The following is a 20,281-nucleotide window of genomic DNA, read 5'->3' as shown; positions in this document are numbered from 1 at the left end:
CTGTATAGACGGACCTCAGTAACATTTCTGTAGCAAGAGTATAGGTGGACCCCAGTAACATTTCTGTAGCAAAAGTATAGGCAGACCCCTGTGACATTTCTGTAGCAGGAGTATAGGTGGACCCCAGTAACATTTCTATAGCAAGAGTATAGGCGGACCCCAGTAAGATTTCTGTAGCAAAAGTATAGGCTAACCCCTGTAACATTTCTATAGGAAAAGTATAGGGGGACCCCTGTAACATTTCTGTAGCAAAAGTGTAGGCAGACCCCAGTAACATTTCTCTAGCAAAGTATACGCAGACCCCTTTAACATTTCTGTAGCAAGAGTATAGGCGGACCCCAGTAAGATTTCTTTAGCAAGAGCATAGGCGGACCCCTTTTAGATTTCTGTAGCAAAAGTATAGGGAGACCCCTGTAACATTTCTGTAGCAAAAGTATAGGCAGACCCCAGTAACATTTTTGTAGCAAAGTTATAGGCAGACCCCTGCAACATTTCTGTAGCAAGAATATAGGTGGACCTCAGTAACATTTCTGTAGCAAAAGTATAGGCGGACCCCAGTAACATTTCTGTAGCAAAAAAAAAATATAGGCGAACCCCTGTAACACTTCCGTAGCCAGAGTGTTGGCGGACCCCAGTGACATTCTGTAGCAAAATTATAGGGAGACCCCAGTAACATTTCTGTAGCAAGAGCATAGGCGGAACCCCAGTAACATTTCTGTAGCAAAAGTATAGGCGAACCCCTCAAACCATTCTGTAGAAACGGCATAGGCGGACCTCAGTAACATTTCTGTAGCAAGAGTATAGGCGGACCCCAGTAAGATTTCTTCAGCAAAAGTATAGGGAGACCCCTGTAACATTTCTGTAGCAAAGGTGTAGGCAGACCCCAGTAACATTTCTCTAGCAAAGTATACGCAGACCCCTTTAACATTTCTGTAGCAAGAGTATAGGCGGACCCCAGTAAGATTTCTTTAGCAAGAGCATAGGCGGACCCCAGTTAGATTTCTGTTGCAAAAGTATAGGGAGACCCCTGTAACATTTCTGTAGCAAAAGTATAGGCAGACACCTGCAACATTTCTGTAGTAAAAGTATAGGGAGACGGGGCGGAGCCTAACCGCTGAGCAGCATGGAGTCCTGAGAGAGGAGCTCCGTGATAGCGGCACATATCGGGACCTTCTGCAGCTCATTGACAGCCTCAAAATGGGGAAGATCGGCAGGGATAGGAGCAGTGACCCCCAAGAAACGCCAAGAAAGAGCAAAGGGCCAGCAGACATGCAGCGCTACTTGAAAGAAAAGAGTGCTCGGCCTCCGCATGAGACATCCAAGATGGCGCCCGCCCACGAACCGAGCGGAGCAGGAGGAAGGGACAGAGAGGATGATGTCTCCTCTGAGGAGGAAGAGAATGAACGTATTTCCAAAGGATTTATGAAAGACCTCCTGACACGTACCATAAGACCCATACTCCTAGAACTCACCGAAATAAAAGAGGAGATGAAGCAGCTAGGAAGAACAGAAGATCTTGAAACTTCCACAGCTGCCATCTCATCACACACCATGGAAATGGAGAGCGCCCTAAAAGAACAACACGCACAGATCAACAAAGCTATCCTAATGCAGGAGGATATAGAGAACAGGAGTAGGCGAAACAACGTGCGAATAAAGGGCCTCCCCGAATCCTGGGCGTCGGAGGTACTCGAAAAAGTAGCGAAAGAAATCTTCGCTTCGCTTTTGGGCGCAGAAAGAGTGTCATCCATCGCAATCGAAAGGATTCACAGAGCACTGAGACCACCACCTTCAACGTCCGACCCTCCAAGGGATGTCATCTGCAAAATGCTCGCCTTTCCAGATGCAGCTGCAATCCTTAGAGCTGCAAGGAACCACAACGACATCAAATACGGAGGCGCTTCTCTACAAATTTTCCAAGATTTAACGCCTTCCACGCTGGCGAAACGTCGCTTACTGCGACCCTTACTGGACGCTCTGAGGGAAAAAAAACATTCGCTACGCTTGGCTCTTTCCTTTTGGGCTGGGCATAACACACAAGGGTCGCAGATTAAATATTCGCTCCCCTGACGACTTGGAAAAATGCTGGCAGTCTTTGGACCTCGACCCAATTGAGCTTCCCTGCTGGCAGCCGTTACCAGAGCTACCTAAATTCACGAGGCTGGAACCTTCGGAAAGATGGCAGCTGGCGGGAAGCGCAAAATCGCCCAGGGGAAAAAGAAAGAAACCCCGAGAAGAGGCCACAGGTTCTGAGACCTGAAGGAAGATACTGCCCAGGAGGGCACCCCTCTCTCCTGCCAAACGTATGAGAAAATCGCCTTGATTACACCCTTCCTGTGCCGAACTCCACAGCCACGTTTCCCACAGGGCATTATCGTGGAGATGGAAATTGAGGGTGTAGTAATGCTTTCTTTAACAATAAGTTGAGTATGCGGCTCCTATGCCTTGCGTATAACCTATGCTTTGCTTATATTTTACCTATGTTTTGCACGTGTTTACCTCCTTTTTCAGAGGAGAATGTTTCCCCTCTTTAGTAGAAGGCGACTGTGGGCTACCCCCCCCCCCCCCAGAGCTAATACTGCGCCCCGTGCCATCATGGGTCTCTAGTTTTTTACCCATTTAAACTGGTCCCCCTTTGTGCCGGTCAGGTTAGGCCGACAGCAAAACCCATTAGACCGACTGCTGGTAATCTAGCAGTCACTCCATCCCCTTGTCCTTAAATATAGGTCAGTCTCAACCGAACAACGAGACCGATCTACCTTGTTTTTCTTTTTTGTTCTTTATCCTTTAACATTATACTTTCACTTGAATTTGATAGTGAATTAAGATCCATAGAACCTTATCCTCACCGTATTTCCCTTACGTGTTCTTGTCTTATTCCCACACCCCATCCCCACCCCCTACCATCTCCCCCGTGGGAGAACACTACGCCAGGGCCAGCCCCTACGACTAAAGTCTCTGGATGGGAGGTGTGCGGGTCACGTCCTTTAACGTGAGAGGCCTCAATTCACCCTCAAAAAGACACAACGTCTCTCTACTAGCAAAAAGGTATGGCACGAGTGTTCTTCTCTTACAGGAAACCCATTTTAAAAAAGGTAAATGCCTATCACTACCAGGCAAATACTTTGATCAGGCCTTTCATTGTGCCCACCCCACCTCTGCCTCAAAGGGGCTCTCGATTTTCATCCACAAAGCCTTAAACTTCAAATGTCAGGCTACTTTTGAGGATGGGGAGGGAAGGGTCCTATTCTTGAAGGGGATTTGCAATAACACTAAAACTACTATAGCTAACCTCTATGCCCCCAACTCGGACCAAGTCCCTTGGCTGATTAAAAATCTGACGATCTTAAAACACTTCACAGAGGGCCAACTGATCTTGGGAGGTGATCTAAATATAACCTTACACCCGCTAAATGACTCCTCCACCGGGCGCTCCCATATCTCGCAAATAAAAATCAGGAAGCTCCTTCGCTGCCTGCAAGAATTAAATTTGACCGACGCATGGCGCCTTCTGAACCCCACGGTAAAAGATTATACCTTTTTCTCAAAGGTACATAAATCCCACCAAAGACTGGACTACATATTCCTCAGTGCTGACCTTCTTGCTTACATAGTGAGAGACAAAATTGATGTAACCACAGTCTCGGACCATGCCCCGGTCCATGTGGACCTCCACCTTCTCCAACCTAAACCCAAAGAATGGAGATGGAGACTTAATGCTTCCTTGCTGGACTCCCCAGAGGAGAAAGACCGGCTTTCTGCCTCACTGGAGGAATATTTCTCCATCAATTCAGGGTAGAATGTGGGGGTCCCTCTGGTCTGGGAAGCCCACAAGGCTTTCATGCGAGGACTGCTGATAGCACTGGGGACTAGGACTAAGAAACTCCTCCAAAAAGATATAGACGTTAGATTAAACAAAATAGCAAAACTAGAAAAATTAAGAAAACTATCCCAATCTAAACTAGCGTTGGAGGAATTGGAGGCCCTGAGAAGGGACCTTAAACAACGATTAGACTCCCGCTACAACAAAAAACATCTTTATCTGAAACATGTGGTTTACGCACAAGGTAATAGAGGCAGTAAGTTCATGTCTTCCTTGATTAAAAAAGCACGCGCCAAAAACCACATCCATTCTATTAAAACCACTAATGGATCGGAGGAAAACGCAAAAGCTTTCCATCAATACTACTCTGACCTTTATAACATAAGACAACAAAAAAAACCCTCTCGCGAAGAAGAAGACGAATTAGAAAAAAAGACCGATACTTTCCTACGCCAAGCCCATCTTCCTAAGCTAGACAACGAACAAGCAGAATCCCTGATGGTCCCTGTCTCCCGGGAAGAAGTCGAGCTTCTCCTAAAATCCTGCCCAAAGGGCAAAAGTCAGGCCCGGACGGCCTAAGCCTCCTGTACTATAACTCTTTCAAGCAAATTCTTGTGCCCAGACTCACTGATCTCTTCAATGCCCTCTTACAAGGGGCCCCACTCCCCAAACAATCCCTGGAAGCCCACATTACCTTACTACACAAAGATAACAAAAGCCCTGAATCATGCGGCAGCTACCCCCCAATCTCTCTTCTAAACTTCGACTTGAAACTGTGGGCTAAGCTCCTAGCCAAAAGGCTTGAAAGCTTCTTGCCATCCCTGATCAATGAAGAACAGATGGGGTTTGTGAGTGGGAGGGAAGGCAGACACAACAGTAGAAGAATCCTCCATGCAATCCGGTACGCTCATAAATCTAAAATACCCTTACTCCTGGTCGGAACTGATGCCGAAAAGGCTTTTGACCGGGTAGACTGGGGCTACATGAAGAAAACCTTACTCCACTTTAACATCCCTCAGACTTTTGTCACTGCCATCTTTTCCCTATACGCTTCCCCAAACGCCAGACTAAAAATCAATGAGATCCTAAACCCAGCTTTCGATATTAAAAACGGCACCCATCAGGGATGCCCCCTATCTCCCTCCCTATTCGTGTTGGCACTGGAACCTTTTCTCCAGTCGATCAGACTGGACCCGGAAATCCATGGCTTGGAATGGGGAAAACATTCCCTGTCCTCCGCGGCCTTCGCCGATGACATAGTATTCCTAATTACTAACCCGGAGAATGGACTAGCTAAACTAGAAACCGCGCTCATCAATTATGGGACATTGTCTAATTTCAAAATTAATTTTACTAAGTCCACTGTTTTAAATGTCTCAATTTTGGAGGCGCGTTATAAAGCTAATAAAGAAAAATCACCTTTCAACTGGGCTGATAACTCAATGGATTTCCTGGGTATAAAATTGACTAAAAGAATAGAGGATCTCTACCAAGCGAACTTCCCCCCACTAATTGGCCACATTAAAAACCTCCTTAGGAACTATGATATTCCTCTAATATCTTGGTTCGGGAGAAAAAACATCTTAAAGACTTACACTCTCCCAATAATCCTATACAAAATTAGAATGCTCCCAATCCATATTCCGAGGAGCTTCTTTAAAACATTAAGATCAATCTTCTCTGGATTTGTCTGGAGGAATAAAAGGCCTAGATTGGCCTACAGCCTCATGACTAAAAGAATAACAGAAGGAGGCATAGATCTCCCCAACGTCGCTGATTTCTATGAAGCTTCCCAATTAGGATATTGGATGGCTCTGGCATCCCCAACAAAAGACAAAATATTATCCACACTAGTAGAAGCCTCGGAGGGGAGATCTTGCCTGAAAGACCTGTGGTTTCCTTCGAACATTAGATGCAGATCCAAGAGTTTTAACCCTCTCATTAGGGGTCCTTGTGAGATTTGGTCTAAGCTAAGGGATTCCTTGGCTCCAATCCCATCCCCATGCACCCCCATGAGAGCCATCCCTAACCTTCTAAACATCTCAGACGACCCTGCCTCCCACTCAGTGTGGGAGAAATTTAAGGAAGTTAAGATAGGAGCCTTACAAACACTAGCCCATAAAAACACAGACGAAATCTTAAACGACCTCCTCCCTGGGCACAACTTCTCATTCCTGCAACAGATCTACATCAAAAGAACCATAGCGTGCTTCCTTAAAAAATTCAACTCCACCAGGTCACTTACAAGCTTTGAAAAAATCCTGACAGATAATAACCCCAAATCTAGGAAAATTTCATATATACGAAAACAAATCATTACAAAACCCTCCCATACCAAACCCAATTTTCTCCTTTCTTGGGAAAAAGAGCTGGGCATCTCCCTGTCACCGTCCGATATTAAAATAATTCTGAACACCTCATGCGGCATCTCACCCTGCATAATAGCCCAAGAAAGCCACTACAAGCTGCTGGTAAGGTGGTACAAAACCCCCCAGTGGTTGGCCGCCTATAACTTAACCCCACACGGGAAATGCTGGAGATGCGGGAGCGACGTCGGTTCTTATTCCCACATTTGGTGGAGCTGCCCGGTCCTGGCCCCCTTCTGGACAGAGGTGGAGGTGACTTTACAAAAATTTGTACCCGGAATATCTATCTTCCCGGAGATGTTATTCCTCTGGAAACCATCTAAAGAATTCCATCCTAAGAGGAACCCACTCATTGCCTTCCTTTTGGACGCTGCCAAAGCATTAATCCCGCTACTGTGGTTACAAAAGATCCCCCCTACACTAAATCAGTGGATGGAAAAAGTGGACGCCATTGCTAACCTAGAGGAGCTCTCCAGTTGGGCCAATGGTTCTCATGAAAAGTTCTGGAACACCTGGGGTCCTTGGAGACAGCTGAGGACCACATGATGGGTCCTACGGATCTGGGGCCTCTCACGGAGGGACGACACTCTCCAACCTCCATCATACCATACCAGATCGAATCCCCCTCCCCGGGGGGGGGGGCGTCTCGAAGCTCGGGACTATGGTGAGCAAAACACATACATGGTGGCATGGAGTCCCCTACACCCGCTAAGTCGCTCTAGTTAATACAGACCTCCGCCACCCCCTCCGTATATGGTTGGGACTGACCCCCCCCTCACTCCACCATGAGTGGCATTCAAAATGGCCAACTTATCTCTCGCCCATGAAAAAGACCTAATATACACACGGAATAACCAGCCCGTAACTGGAGCTTGGTAATAACAGCTATATATTGATCCTACAATAACCCCCCCCCTCCCTTTTTTTTTTTTTTTTAATAAACCCTCCCCCCCTCTGTCTGTCCCCTTTCCTGCCTACCCCCCCCCCCCACACCTATTTTAGAGTTCGTTGTGGTCCCGAAGTTAAGACGAATTTGTCTGCCATGATAAATCACACTCCACGTTCTCTCTTATGGACATTAGACTGTTCTAACCCGCTTGCATCAAAAAGAAAAGACAGGTTCCCTCATCGGTCCGAAAGAAGAAACCTCAACAGCGTCACACCTATGGAACTTTCCTTACATCCGACTTGGAACTTTGTCGACCCTATTGCTTCAGTTCTGACCTACCGGGGATGCAAATTGTAGCAGATGTTTCTTACAAACTGTCTTTGTCCTTCTTGTTATTCATATCTAAAATGTCAATAAAAAATTTGATTTATAAAAAAAAAAGTATAGGAAGACCCCAGTAACATTTCTGTAGCAAAGTTATAGGCAGACCCCTGCAACATTTCTGTAGGAAGAGTATAGGCGGAACCCCAGTAACATTTCTATAGCAAGAGTATAGGTGGACCTCAGTAACATTTCTGTAGCAAAAGTATAGGCGGACCCCAGTAACATTTCTATAGCAAGAGTATAGGTGGACCCCAGTAACATTTCAATAGAAAAAAAAATATAGGCGCACCCCTGTAACACTTCCGTAGCCAGAGTGTTGGCGGACCCCAGTGACATTCTGTAGCAAAATTATAGGGAGACCCCAGTAACATTTCTGTAGCAAGAGCATAGGCGGAACCCCAGTAACATTTCTGTAGCAAAAGTGTAGGCGAACCCCTCAAACCATTCAGTAGAAACGGCATAGGCGGACCTCAGTAACATTTCTGTAGCAAGAGTATAAGCGGGCCCCAGTAAGATTTCTGTAGCAAAAGTATAGGCATACCCCTGCCACATTTCTGTAGTAAAAGTATAGGGAGACCCCAGTAACATTTCTGTAGCAAAGTTATAGGCAGACCCCTGCAACATTTCTGTAGGAAGAGTATAGGCAGACCCCAGTAACATTTCTATAGCAAGAGTATAGGTGGACCTCAGTAACATTTCTGTAGCAAAAGTATAGGCGGACCCCAGTAACATTTCTGTAGCAAAGTTATAGGCAGACCCCTGCAACATTTCTGTAGGAAGAGTATAGGCGGACCCCAGTAACATTTCTATAGCAAGAGTATAGGCGGACCTCAGTAACATTTCTGTAGCAAAAGTATAGGCGGACCCCAGTAACATTTCTATAGAAAAAAAAATAAAGGCGAACCCCTGAAACATTTCCGTAGCAAGAGTATCGGCGGACCCCAGTGACATTCTGTAGCAAAAGTATAGGGAGACCCCAGTAACATTTTTGTAGCAAGAGTATAGGTGGACCCCAGTAACATTTTTGTAGCAAAACTATAGGCGAATCCCTAGTAACATTTCTATAGCAAGAGTATAGGCGGACCCCAGTAACATTTCTGTAGAAAAAAAAATATAGGCGAACCCCTGTAACATTTCCATAGCAAGACTATCGGCGAACCCCAGTGGCATTTTGTAGCAAAAGTATAAGGAGACTCCAGTAACATTTCTGTAGCAAGAATAAAAGTGGACCCCAGTAACATTTCTGTAGCAAAAGTATAGGCGGACCGCAGTAACATTTCTATAGCAAGAGTATAGGTGGACCCCAGTAACATTTCTGTAAAAAAAAAAATATAGGCGAACCCGTGTAAAATTTCCGTAGCAAGAGTATCGGCGGACCCCAGTGACATTCTGTAGCAAATGTATAGGGAGACCCCAGTAACATTTCTGTAGCAAGAGTATAGGCGAACCCCTCAAGCCATTCAGTAGAAACTGCATAGGCGAACCTCAGAAACATTCCTGTAGCAAGAGAAGAGGTGAACCCCAATAAGATTTCTGTAGCAAAAGTATAGGCGGACTCCAGTAATATTTCTATAGCAAGAGTATAGGTGGGCCCCAGTAACATTTCTGTCGAAAAAAAAATATAGGCAAACCCTTGTAACATTTCCGTAGCAAGAGTATCGGCGGACCCCATTCTGTAGCAAATGTATAGGGAGAGCCCAGTAACATTTCTGTAGCAAGAATATAGGCGGACCCCAGTAACATTTCTGTAGCAAGAGTATAGGCGAACCCCTCAAACCATTCAGCAGAAATTGCATAGGCGAACCTCAGTAACATTCCTGTAGCAAGAGTAAAGGTGGACCCCAGTAACATTTCTGTAGCAAAAGTATAGGCGGACTCCAGTAACATTTCTATAGCAAGAGTATAGGTGGACCCCAGTAACATTTCTGTAGAAAAAAAAATATAGGCAAACCCTTGTAACATTTCCGTAGCAAGAGTATCGGCGGACCCCATTCTGTAGCAAATGTATAGGGAGAGCCCAGTAACATTTCTGTAGCAAGAATATAGGCGGACCCCAGTAACATTTCTGTAGCAAGAGTATAGGCGAACCCCTCAAACCATTCAGCAGAAACTGCATAGGCGAACCTCAGTAACATTTCTGTAGCAAGAATATAGGCGGACCCCAGTAACATTTCTGTAGCAAAAGTATAGGCAGACCCCAGTAACATTTCTGTAGCAAAGTTATAGGCTGACCCCTGTAACATTTCTGTAGGAAGAGTATAGGTGGACCCCAGTAACATTTCTGTAGCAAGAGTATAGGCCGACCCCTGTAACATTTATGTAGCAGAAGTATAGGCAGACCCCTGTAACATTTCTTTATCAAGAGTGTAGCGAACCCCTGAAACATTGGTGTACCAAGAGTATAGGCGAACACCTGAAAAAAATTGGTGTTCCAAGAGTACAAGTGCACCCCTGAAAAGTTGCTCAAACGCGAGGGCAAGTGAAACCCATAAACATTTTTTAAAGATATAGCTTGCTGTTGCTTAATTTGCAACAGAGCCTGGAGGCAGCCCTGTGAAAAAAAATTGGTTTCTTTTAAAGTATCAATACTTTTGAAACTTTGAAAAATTGTAAAACACTTTTAAACAGAGCCTTTTGGGCCGCAGAAAAATTGGCAGTTTAGCGTGCTGACATGCTGTTTTAGGAGGAGGAGTAGTAGGAGGAGAAGTAATAATATCCGAGAGTGATTGACAAAGCTAATTCCCCCTTTTTTTGTGGTGATAGAGGATGCATTTTTCTCCTGTTGCAGCGAAACGAATCATTAGGTTCCGCTGCTCTCCGCCGGTGGAGAAGAGGAGTCTGGGGAAATCCAGCCTTTGTTCATCTTTATCAGTAGAAGCATGTCGGCACTGGCAGTTGACAGGCGGGTACGCTTATACGTGATGATTCCCCCAGCTGCACTAAACACCCTCTCTGACAAGACGTTAGCGGCAGGGCAGGCCAGCACCTCCAGGGTGTACAGCGCAAGTTCGTGCTACTTGTCCAGCTTTGACACCCAATAGTTGTATGGAGCAGAGGCATCACAGAGGACGGTGGTATGATCGGCTACGTACTCCCTCACCATCTTTTTACAGTGCTCCCTCTGACTCAGCCTTGACTGGGGAGTGGTGACACAGTCTAGCTGGGGAGCCATAAAGCTGGCAAAGGCCTTGGAGAGTGTTCCCCTGCCTACGCTGGACATGCTGCCTGAAACCCGCTCCTTCCCTGCTACTTGGTACTTTGAACTGCCTCTTCTGACACTAGCGCTGTCAGATTGGAACTTTAGCATCACCTTTTCCACCAGGGTCCTGTGGTATTGCATCACTCTCAAACCCCTTTCCTCTTCGGGAATGAGAGTGGAAAGGTTCTCCTTATACCGTGGGTCAAGAAGGGTGTACACCCAGTAATCCGTGTTGGCCAGAATGCGTCTAACGCGAGGGTCACGGGAAAGGTAGCCTAACATGAAGTCAGCCATGTGTGCCAGGGTCCAAGTACGCAACACATTGCTGTCCTCTCACTAGGAGGATTACTTTCAGGATCCTCCTCCTCTTCAGCCCATACAAGCTGAAGAGATGAGAGGCAAGAAGCATGGGTACCTTCTGCAGTGAGGCCAGCTGTCTCTTCCCCCTCCTCCTCCTTCTCCAAAACGCGCTGAGATATAGACATGAGGGTGGTCTGACTATCAAGTGACATACTGTCATCCCCCATCTCCTGTTCCAACCGCAAAGCGTCGGCCTTTATGCTTAGCAGCGAACTTCTCAGCAGGCAAAGCAGCGGGATGGTAACGCTAATGATTGCTGCATCGCCGCTCACCATCTGGGTAGACTCCTCAAAGTTTCCAAAGACCTGGCAGATATCTGCCATTCATGCCTACTTCTCAGTCATGAATGGCAGAGGCTGACTACCACTCCGCCGCCCATGTTGCAGCTGGTATTCCACTATTGCTCTACGCTGCATGTACAGCCTGGCCAACATGTGCAGCATAGGATTCCAGCGTTTGGACACGTCGCACAGCAGTCGGTGCTCTGGCAGCTGAAATAGAAGTTGCAGGGTCCTCAGGGTGGCAGTGTCCGTGGTGGACTTGCGGAAATGTGCGCAGATGTGGCGCACCTTGCCGAACAGGTCAGACAAGTGGGGGTAGTTTTTCAGAAACCGCTGAATCACCAGAGTGAAGATGTGGGCCAGGCACGTGTGTGAGGCTGCCGAGCTGCAGAGCCACCACCAGGTTACGGCTGTTGTCACACACGACCATGCCCGGTTGGAGGCTCAGCCAGAGGTCAGTCTGTTCTGTAAGACCCGGCAGCAGCTCGGGGGCCATGTGCCTCTTGTCACCTAAGCTGATTAATTTCAGCATGGCTTGTTGACGCTTGCCCACTGCTGTGCTGCCGCGCCGCACGCTACCTCCTTCTGGCGACGTGCTCACACTTCTTAATTGAGAGGTAGAGGTGGCAGAGGAGGAGGAGGGGGAGAGTTTGGAGGAGGTGGCATAAAACGCTGCAATTACCAGCACTGAGGTAGGACCTGCTATTCTGGGTGAGGGTAGGACGTGAGAGGTCCCAAGCTCTGACTCGGTCCCAGCCTCCACCATTCACCCAATGTGCCGTCAGGGAGATAGAGTGGCCCTGCCCGCCAGTACTTGTCTGTGGTTAAGTGGACCTTTCCAGTAACCACGTTGGTGAGGGCATGATTTACGTTGCGGGAGACGTGCTGGTGTAGGGCTGGGATGGCACATCGGGAAAAATGGTGGCGACTGGGGACTGAGTAGCACAGGACATGTTTTTGAAAGCCTCTGTTTCCACAAGCCTGTACGGCAGCATCTCCAGGCTGATTAGTTTGGCAATGTGCACGTTTAAAGCTTGTGCATGCGAGTGGGTGGCGGCGTATTTGCGCTTTCGCTCCAACGCTTGTGTTAGCAACAGCCGAATGCTCCGCTGAGAGATGTTGCCGGATGGAGTGGAAGACGGGGGATGGGAGGGTGTGGGTGCAGGCCAGGAGATGCTCGTGCCTGTATCTTGGGAGGGGGATTAGATCTGTGTGGCAGGTTGGGGCACAGGGGAAGAGGCAGTGGTGTGACCCAGAGGCGGTGAATGGCCTTCGTCCCACCTTGTGGGGTGCTCGGCCATCATATGCCTGTGCATGCTGGTGTTGGTGGGGCTGGTACTGGTAGCTTCCCGGCTGATCTTGGTGCGACACAGGTTGCACACCACTGTTCATCGGTCGTCCGTGCTCTCACTAAAAAGCATCCACATCTTTGAACACCTAGCTTTCTGCCCGGAGGATTGCTGCGAGGGGGTGCTTTGGGAAACAGTTGGGGGATTCTTCGCTCTGGCCCTGCCTCTACCCCTGGCCACTCCACTGCCTCTTCCAACCTGTCCTGCTGCTGCACTTGCCTCCCCCTCTGAAAACCTGTCCTCAGTAGGCTTAGCAAACCAGCTGAGGTCAGTCACCTCATAGTCAGGCTGCTCTTCCTCTGAATCCTCATCCACAAAAAGCTCTTGAGACAGTTGCCGGAAGTCCCCAGCCTCATCACTTTCCAAAGGTTGGGCATCGGTCACGACAAACTCCTCAGGTGAGAGAGGAACCATTTTTTCCCACTCATGGCAGCGACCCGGGAACAGTTCCTGGGAGTCTGCCTGCTCAGAATATGTCATTTTCATGGAGTGAGGAGGCTGGGAGGAAGGAGGAGAAGCCAGAGGATTCAGAGTTGCAGTCCCTAGGGCGGAAGTAGTGGACTGCGTAGAAGACTGGGCGGTCAATACATTGCTGGACGCGTTTTTTGCCATCCACAACAGGACCTGCTCGCACTGCTCTGTTTGTAATAAAGGTCTACCACGCGGACCTGTAAATTGGGATATGAAGCTTGGGAGCCCAGAAACTTGTCTCTTTCCTAACCCGGCAGCAGCCGGCTGTGATTCACCACGCCCAGGAACTCAGCCTGTGCCCATACCTTTATTTGGACGCCCGCGTCCGCATCCTCGACCCTTACCCCTACTCCTCATCATGGCGGATTAAGAATAAAACAGGGCCCAAATAAATTACTCCACTGTACAGCACTGACAACTGTGGCTTAATTCACCGCACACAAAGACTTGTAGATAGTGGAGGCTCAATGCTGTGACTTGAAAAAATTAACCCTCTGTCTTGCGCTGATACCTAGGGGTAATTTACTACTCGCAGAGACTTGTAGATAAGAGAGGCTGTATAGTGTGGGAGAAGACTCTAAAGCCAGCGGATAGTGCTGGTAACTGCGGCTATCTCAAACCCACCATGGAAAGGTTATTGTGAGACGCTCTGCACAGCGGCAGAGCTGAAATACTTTGCAGTGGCCCAGGAAATATTACAGTACTGTTTAGCAGTGCAGTGAGACCTCTGTATAACTGAAATAGTTTGCAGTAGGCTAGGAAATGTTAAAGTGCAGTTTCACGGTGAGAACTGGTTGTAGGGCACTGCAGGCTGAGAACACTATTACGGAAATGCGGGGAACAGGCCTAGATGCGTAATACAAAAGTTGGTGCACTACTGCTCCCAGCCAGCCACAACTCTAAAGCACACAGTCAGATGTAGCATTAAGAAGAAGCGTTGGGGTACTTGCACGGAGAATCAGGACTGTATAACTTTTCCTATAGAAGTGGCTGCGTCCCTAAACTCTGCGTTATGCACTGCAGACACAGAACGGTATAACTGAAGTAGTTTGCAGTAGGCTAGGAAATGTTAAAGTGCAGTTTCACGGTGAGAGCTGGTTGTACAGCACTGCAGGCTGAGAACGCTATTACTGAAAGGCTGAGAACAGGCCTAGATGCGTAATACAAAAATTGATGCACTACTGCTCCCAGCCAGCCACAACTATAATGCACACAGTGAGATGTAGCCCTAAGAAGGACCGTTGAGGTTCTTGTACAGAGGATCAGGAGGACTGTAAAACTTTCCCTATATAAGTAGCTGCCTTATACACTCTGCCTTATGCACTGCACCCACAAAACAGTATAGCTAAAATAGCCTGCACAGCCCTAGATGCTTAAAAAAAAAAATTGGTGCACTAGTGCTCCCAGCCAGCCACAACAGTAATGCACACTATGAGGAGTAGCCCTAAGAAGGACCGTTGGGGTTCTTGAAGACAGGATCCTACTCTAAGGGCTCCCACCCACTAGCGTTTTTTTACTGCGAAATTCGCTGCGTTTTTTTTTTCTGCAGGGGTCTTTGGGCTATGGGAGTTGTAAAGCTAAAATCGCGATTGCGCAAAATCGCGATTTCGCGGTAAATCGCGATTTTGCGCGATCGCGATTTTAGCTTTATAAGTCCCATAGACCCCCTGTAGAAAAAAAAAACGTGCGAATTTCGCAGTCAAAAAAAACGCTAGTGGGTGGGAGCCCTAACACTGTCCCTATATCAGCAGCAGCACTTTCCCTAATCTCTGCCAGCATGCGTCTGAGGCGAGCTGCGGGTGGGACCAGTTTAAGTACTCGGCGGTCACCTGATCGGCCCAGCCACTCACTGCTGTGTGGGGGGGTGAGGGCTGGCACGTCCCAGCAGGAAGTGGTAATGCCGTCCCTGCATGTCTATTGGCTAGAAAATGGCGCTAAACATGCAGGGAAGGAAATGCAATTGACTTGAGTACTGCGTGGTGTTCGACTCGCGTAACGAGCATCTCGAGTACTCTAATACTCGAACGAGCATCAAGCTCGGACGAGTGTGCTCGCTCATCTCTGTTCCTGATGTTGTTTCATGCATCGCGATACTGGAAAAAAATCCCCACAGAATGCCTTTCCCATTGTTTTCAATGGGTCTAGTAAAAACATTGCATGGTGTGCGAGGTGCACCCGAATGGAACGTGATGCAAGGTTTCCCATTGAAAACAATAAAGATTGCTACTTGACACAAAAATGCCTCACATCTACACGGACATCGCATGTTTCCGAGTGCGATATTGCGCTGAGTTTTACGGCTCAATATCATGTCTGCCCAGGTGAAATTAGCCTTAAGCTAGTTGGACATGACCATATTTTTGGGCTGTGGGCTGTCTGTGTGCTTCCATGGGCAGCATTCAGCCCCATTAAAAGCTATGGGGCTATACAGGGTGTGGATCCAGCACAATACTGCTGTCCTATACTGAAATAACAAGAACGTACTTGACCAAGAAGGCATGGATGCCTACACAATGGTATGGCACGCGGGCCCTAGGGAACCCCAGAACATGAATTTCAATTATTTGTTATGGCCCCTGTAAGAGATAGACAGTAAAACCCGATTGCAAAGTTCAGAAGAAGCTTGTGAGAAGTAAAAAAAAAAAATGCTTTCTGTGTCTCTCTTAGTGTCATGGGACAGCTACTATTACTGAAGTAAGGAACGTGTACCGGAAGTGGTCTCCTTCTGCTATGATAGGGGCTAGGTCATCAAGTAAAAAAAAAAGAGACACCCAAATCTGAAACCCCCAGTAGGGCATATGAAAATAGATAATCTAAATCTGTGTGGTGAGTAAGGGGTTAAAGTGTGGGAATTGTTAGACTGACAATTTTTTCTTATCACAGATCAGTTAATAATGGTGTATGAAATTAGCAATACTGATGTATGTGATAAATATAATATGACCCTGTAAGATAAGAATGAAGTGTTACATTGAATGAGATGTAGGATGGCTGCAGTTCCCTTCACATGACATTCCCTCCTTAGCACGTCCGACCTACCAAACCAAAAAGAAATATTCCAGATGTTTTATGAATTTCATTCCAAACAAGCGTCATCTACATAAACAGCAGCTGCTTCTACAACTGCACTCTGCTTCTGCCCAACCCATTGCCTCCTGTCTATCACGTGGCTGTGATGTCACCCAAGGTCCTTTCAGCACGAAGAATCAGTCGGCGCAGGATAAACCTTCGGGAAATGACTCGGCGGAATGCTGGGAGGAGACTTTATTAACCTGTTCAGACTCTGAAATGAAGGAGACTTTGCTTTCATCTGAGGAGCGCAGAGATATGTAACCCGTTACTTTGTATTGTACATATACGGTCACGGACATTCTGCCTCGATACAAAGTGTCATCATGGCAGGCTTTCTTAGCCCTATAAAGGAGTTGGCGCTGCATCGTAAAGCCTGCACATTAATACGGGCTTGTAAGGAAGAAGAACTACGTGCGTTACTGTCCAAGAATGAAGCCAAGAAACTTATCAGGAAAACCAGTGGGAACGTGCTAAGGCGTTGTCTTAAAGTTGCTATGGTTAACAAATATATTGAATGTATTGAAGAATTGTTAAAAGCTGGAGCCAACCCAAGGATTCTGCTTGATAGTTGCTCTGTGCCATACATACTTTATCGTCGAGGGAATGTCAGACTCCTCCAGCTGCTGTTGGAGTATGGAGCAAGCGCAGATTCTGATAAGAGTCCAGAATCAGCTAAACCCTTGTACATTGCAGCAAACCATGGAGATTTTGAATGCTTTAGAATGTTACTTCTTTATGGGGCTGACCCTGATTATAAGTGTTTCCACTATGATTTAGTAGCCGGTACTCCAGATGATACATCAGTACTAGGAATGTGTCTTAAAAAGAACTTTGAAGCCCCATTTGTGGAACTTCTCATCCAGTTTGGTGCTAATATGTACTTACCGGATATACAGAAAGCCCTTCTCGAAGTTGATAATGATGCCACAAGACTTCTGGATAGGGAAAAGGGTAATGACATCTGTTTCTTCTCAATAGAGGATATTGTATATGAAATCTGAGATAGACCGTTGCCAGAGTTGTCTGACTGCTTATTCCTCTCTCCTCACTGAGAAGACAGGCACACTTGGTCCCTTAATGGCACTATATAGCTAACAGCAACCTACCAGGTTGATAAATGCACAATGAGTTCAGTGACTGCAGTCAAATATGATTCTATAAGCTTCAGGTAATAGATAATGCCGGGGCATTCTTTAATATACTATGGAGAGCTCCCCAAATTGCTCTTCTGTGTGGGGTCTGGAGTTCTTGCCCTGACAACTGCTTTGGTTATTTGTAATCCACAAGAAGACTAATAACGCAAATGGGTAAGAATTTTGTCAAGGGGAGAGAGTTCACATCTATTTACAACCTGGGCATCTTCTGTATATAACTATATATGTGCAGCTGGTATAAGTTAGAAATAAAGGTGAAAGCCCTCTCTGACTGACTGATAGACTGACTTACCACTAATTCTCTAACTTCCCAATGTCGTACAAACATGAAATTTGAAAGGAGCATTCTTTCGGTCGTAAATAGGAAAAGTAAATGGGTCACAACTAGATTATTCGATGCTAAGTGCAAAACTATTTGCACCCCTATGTAATGTACCTAATCTAATTCTCTAACTTCCTGGTGTCCTACAGCCATGCAATTTGGCACAAGCATTCTTTAGGTCCTAGATAGGAAAAGTAAAGATGTCACATCTCGAAAATGCAATGCTAATTGCAAAAGTATTGACACCCCTATAAAATGTACCTAATCTAATTCTCAAACTTCCCAGTGTCATACAAGCGTGAAATTAGGCACAAGGATCCTTTACATCCTAAATAGGAAAAATAAAAGAATCACAACTCAAAAATTCAATGGTAATAGCAAAAGTATTGGAACCTCTATGTAATGTACCTAATTTAACCCCTTAATGACGCGGCCCTTTTTCTTTTTCCATTTTCGTTTTTTCCTCCCCCCTTTAAAAAATCGTAACTTCTTTATTTATCCATCGACTTCACTGTATGAGGGCTTGTTTTTTGCGGGACGAGTTGTATTTTTCAACGGTGCTATTTAAAGTACCATATAATGTACTGAAAAACTTTTAAAAAATTCTAAGTGGAGTAAAATGAAAAAGAAAAACAACATTTCGTCATCTTTTAGTGCATCTTGTTTTGTACGGCGCACAAACAGCAAAAAAAATGACATGATAACTTTATTCTATGGGTCGGTATGATTACTACGATACCAAACATGTATAGTTTTTTTTTTACTATACTCCTCTTTTTTTTTCTAGAGGCATTTAATTTTTTTCAATTACTTTCTGCCGTCATTTTGTGCGCGCAATAACTTTTTTATTTTTCCATCGACATAGTTTAGCAAGGGCTCATTTTTTGCGGGATGTTCTGTAGTTTCTGATAGTACCAATTTGGAGTGCATACGACTTTTTATTGCGTTTTTTCTGGGAGACAGGGTAACCAAAAAAGTGTATTTCTGGCGTTCTTTAATTTTTTTCCGGACGTCATTCACCGTGCGGGAAAAATAATGCACTGCTTTGATAGTTCGGACTTTTACAGACGCAGCGATACCAAATACATATTTTTAATTTATTATTTACATTTTTTAATAATAGATATGGCAAAAGGGGGTGATTTAAACTTTTGCAACTTTTTTTTTTCAATTAAAAAAACTTTATTGATTTTTTTTTAACATTACTTTGAAGTCCCCCTGGGGGACTTTAATATGCGATGCTCTGATCGCTCCTGATGTATGACGTAATGCTATAGCTATATCATACTGCTTTTTGACAGGCAGTCTATCGAGCCACCCCACGGGGATGGCTTGATAGGCAGTCTGCTAAGGCAGCCCTGGGGCCTTTCAATAGGCCACTGGCTGCCATGACACCTGCACGGCTCCCCCGATCTCACCGCGCGGGGGGGGGGGGGGGGGGGGCTGTGCAGGACCCCCGAACATCGTTCGGAGGATTTAAAATGCCGCTGTCAGAATTGACAGCGGCATTTAAATGGTTAATAGCCGCGATCGGCCGCGGGTGTCAGCTGTTATAAACAGCTGACGCCCGCACTGTATGAAGAGAAGTTGCAACGCAACCTCTCTTCATACATACCCCGACACACCATGACGTACCGGTATGTCATTGGTCATGAAGGGGTTAATTCTCTAACTTCTCATGTCGTACAAGCATAAACTTTGGCACGAACATTCTTTATGTCCTAAATAGGAAAAGTAAAGGGGTCACAACTTGATTATTTAATGCTAAGTGCAAAAGTATTGGCACTCCTATGTAATGTAACTTCCCGATGTTGTATAAGCTTGAAATTAGCACAAGCATTCTTTACATCTTAAAGGCCTCGGTCACACGGGCGATTTTTCGTGCGATATGCGCATGCGATCGCCGATTTTATAGAACCATTGCTTTGCAATGGTATCGGACACATGAGCGCTTTTTATGCGCTCGTCCGATTAATTATAGAACAGAAATCGCAGATCGCGCCTATCTGCGATCTGCGATTCCTGTTCTTCTCTATATGCGCTCAATAGGGCCGGCAGCAGCAGCGCCGACCCCATTGACAACATTTACTACACAAATCATTCTCCTCTGCCACAGCTGTAGCAGAGAAAAATGATAGTTGCCCATTGATTCAATGGAGCCAGCAATACAGCCGGCTCCATTGAAAGCAATGGGCTGCCGGCGATCGCAGGATGAATTTTCGGGAAGGGCTTAAAAATATAAGCCCTTCCCTGAAAATCATCCAAAAATGTGTAAAAAGTAAAAACAAAAATATACTCACCTTCTCCCGGCAGACGGAGTTCAGCCGCAGCCGGCCGGCAGTTCTCCTGAACTGCTGTGAGTAGTATTCAGCAGCCGGGGATTTAAAATCCCCGCCTGCTGAATGAGCTGCCTCTGATTGGTCACAGCCCTCACCAATCAGAGGCAGCTCTCACTCACCCATTCATGAATGGCGAGTGAGTGCTGCCTCTGATTGGCTCAGCGCAGGGATCAATCAGGGGCAGCTCTCAGCTGTCATTCAATAGCTGAGAGCTGCCCCTGATTGGTCCCTTTGCTGAGCCAATCAGAGGCAGCACTCACTCACCCATTCAT

General features: G+C 46.3%; 2 protein-coding genes across 2 annotated transcripts in view; both read left to right on the top strand.

Moving 5' to 3' along the window:
- Positions 1–20,281, top strand: part of LOC136580809 (ankyrin repeat and SOCS box protein 12-like) — a 157,926-nt gene that overhangs the window by 46,078 nt on the left and 91,567 nt on the right. The gene's annotated exons all lie outside the window — the stretch shown is intronic.
- LOC136580801 (ankyrin repeat and SOCS box protein 12-like) lies at positions 16,311–17,614 on the top strand. The gene has a single exon (XM_066581659.1). It carries the CDS (start codon positions 16,518–16,520, stop codon positions 17,193–17,195), a length of 678 nt encoding a protein of 225 aa, XP_066437756.1. The 5' UTR covers positions 16,311–16,517; the 3' UTR covers positions 17,196–17,614.

This window comes from Eleutherodactylus coqui, chromosome 10, assembly GCF_035609145.1.
Source record: "Eleutherodactylus coqui strain aEleCoq1 chromosome 10, aEleCoq1.hap1, whole genome shotgun sequence".
In the NCBI taxonomy this organism is placed as follows: Eukaryota; Metazoa; Chordata; class Amphibia; order Anura; family Eleutherodactylidae; genus Eleutherodactylus; species Eleutherodactylus coqui.
The sequence above is the reverse complement of the archived record's forward strand: the minus strand, read 5'-3'. Positions and strand labels throughout refer to the sequence as shown.

Coding starts and splice junctions, on each gene's coding strand:
- LOC136580801 (XM_066581659.1), top strand. CDS start 16,518: ATGGCAGGCTTTCTTAGCCCTATAAAGGAGTTGGCGCTGCATCGTAAA.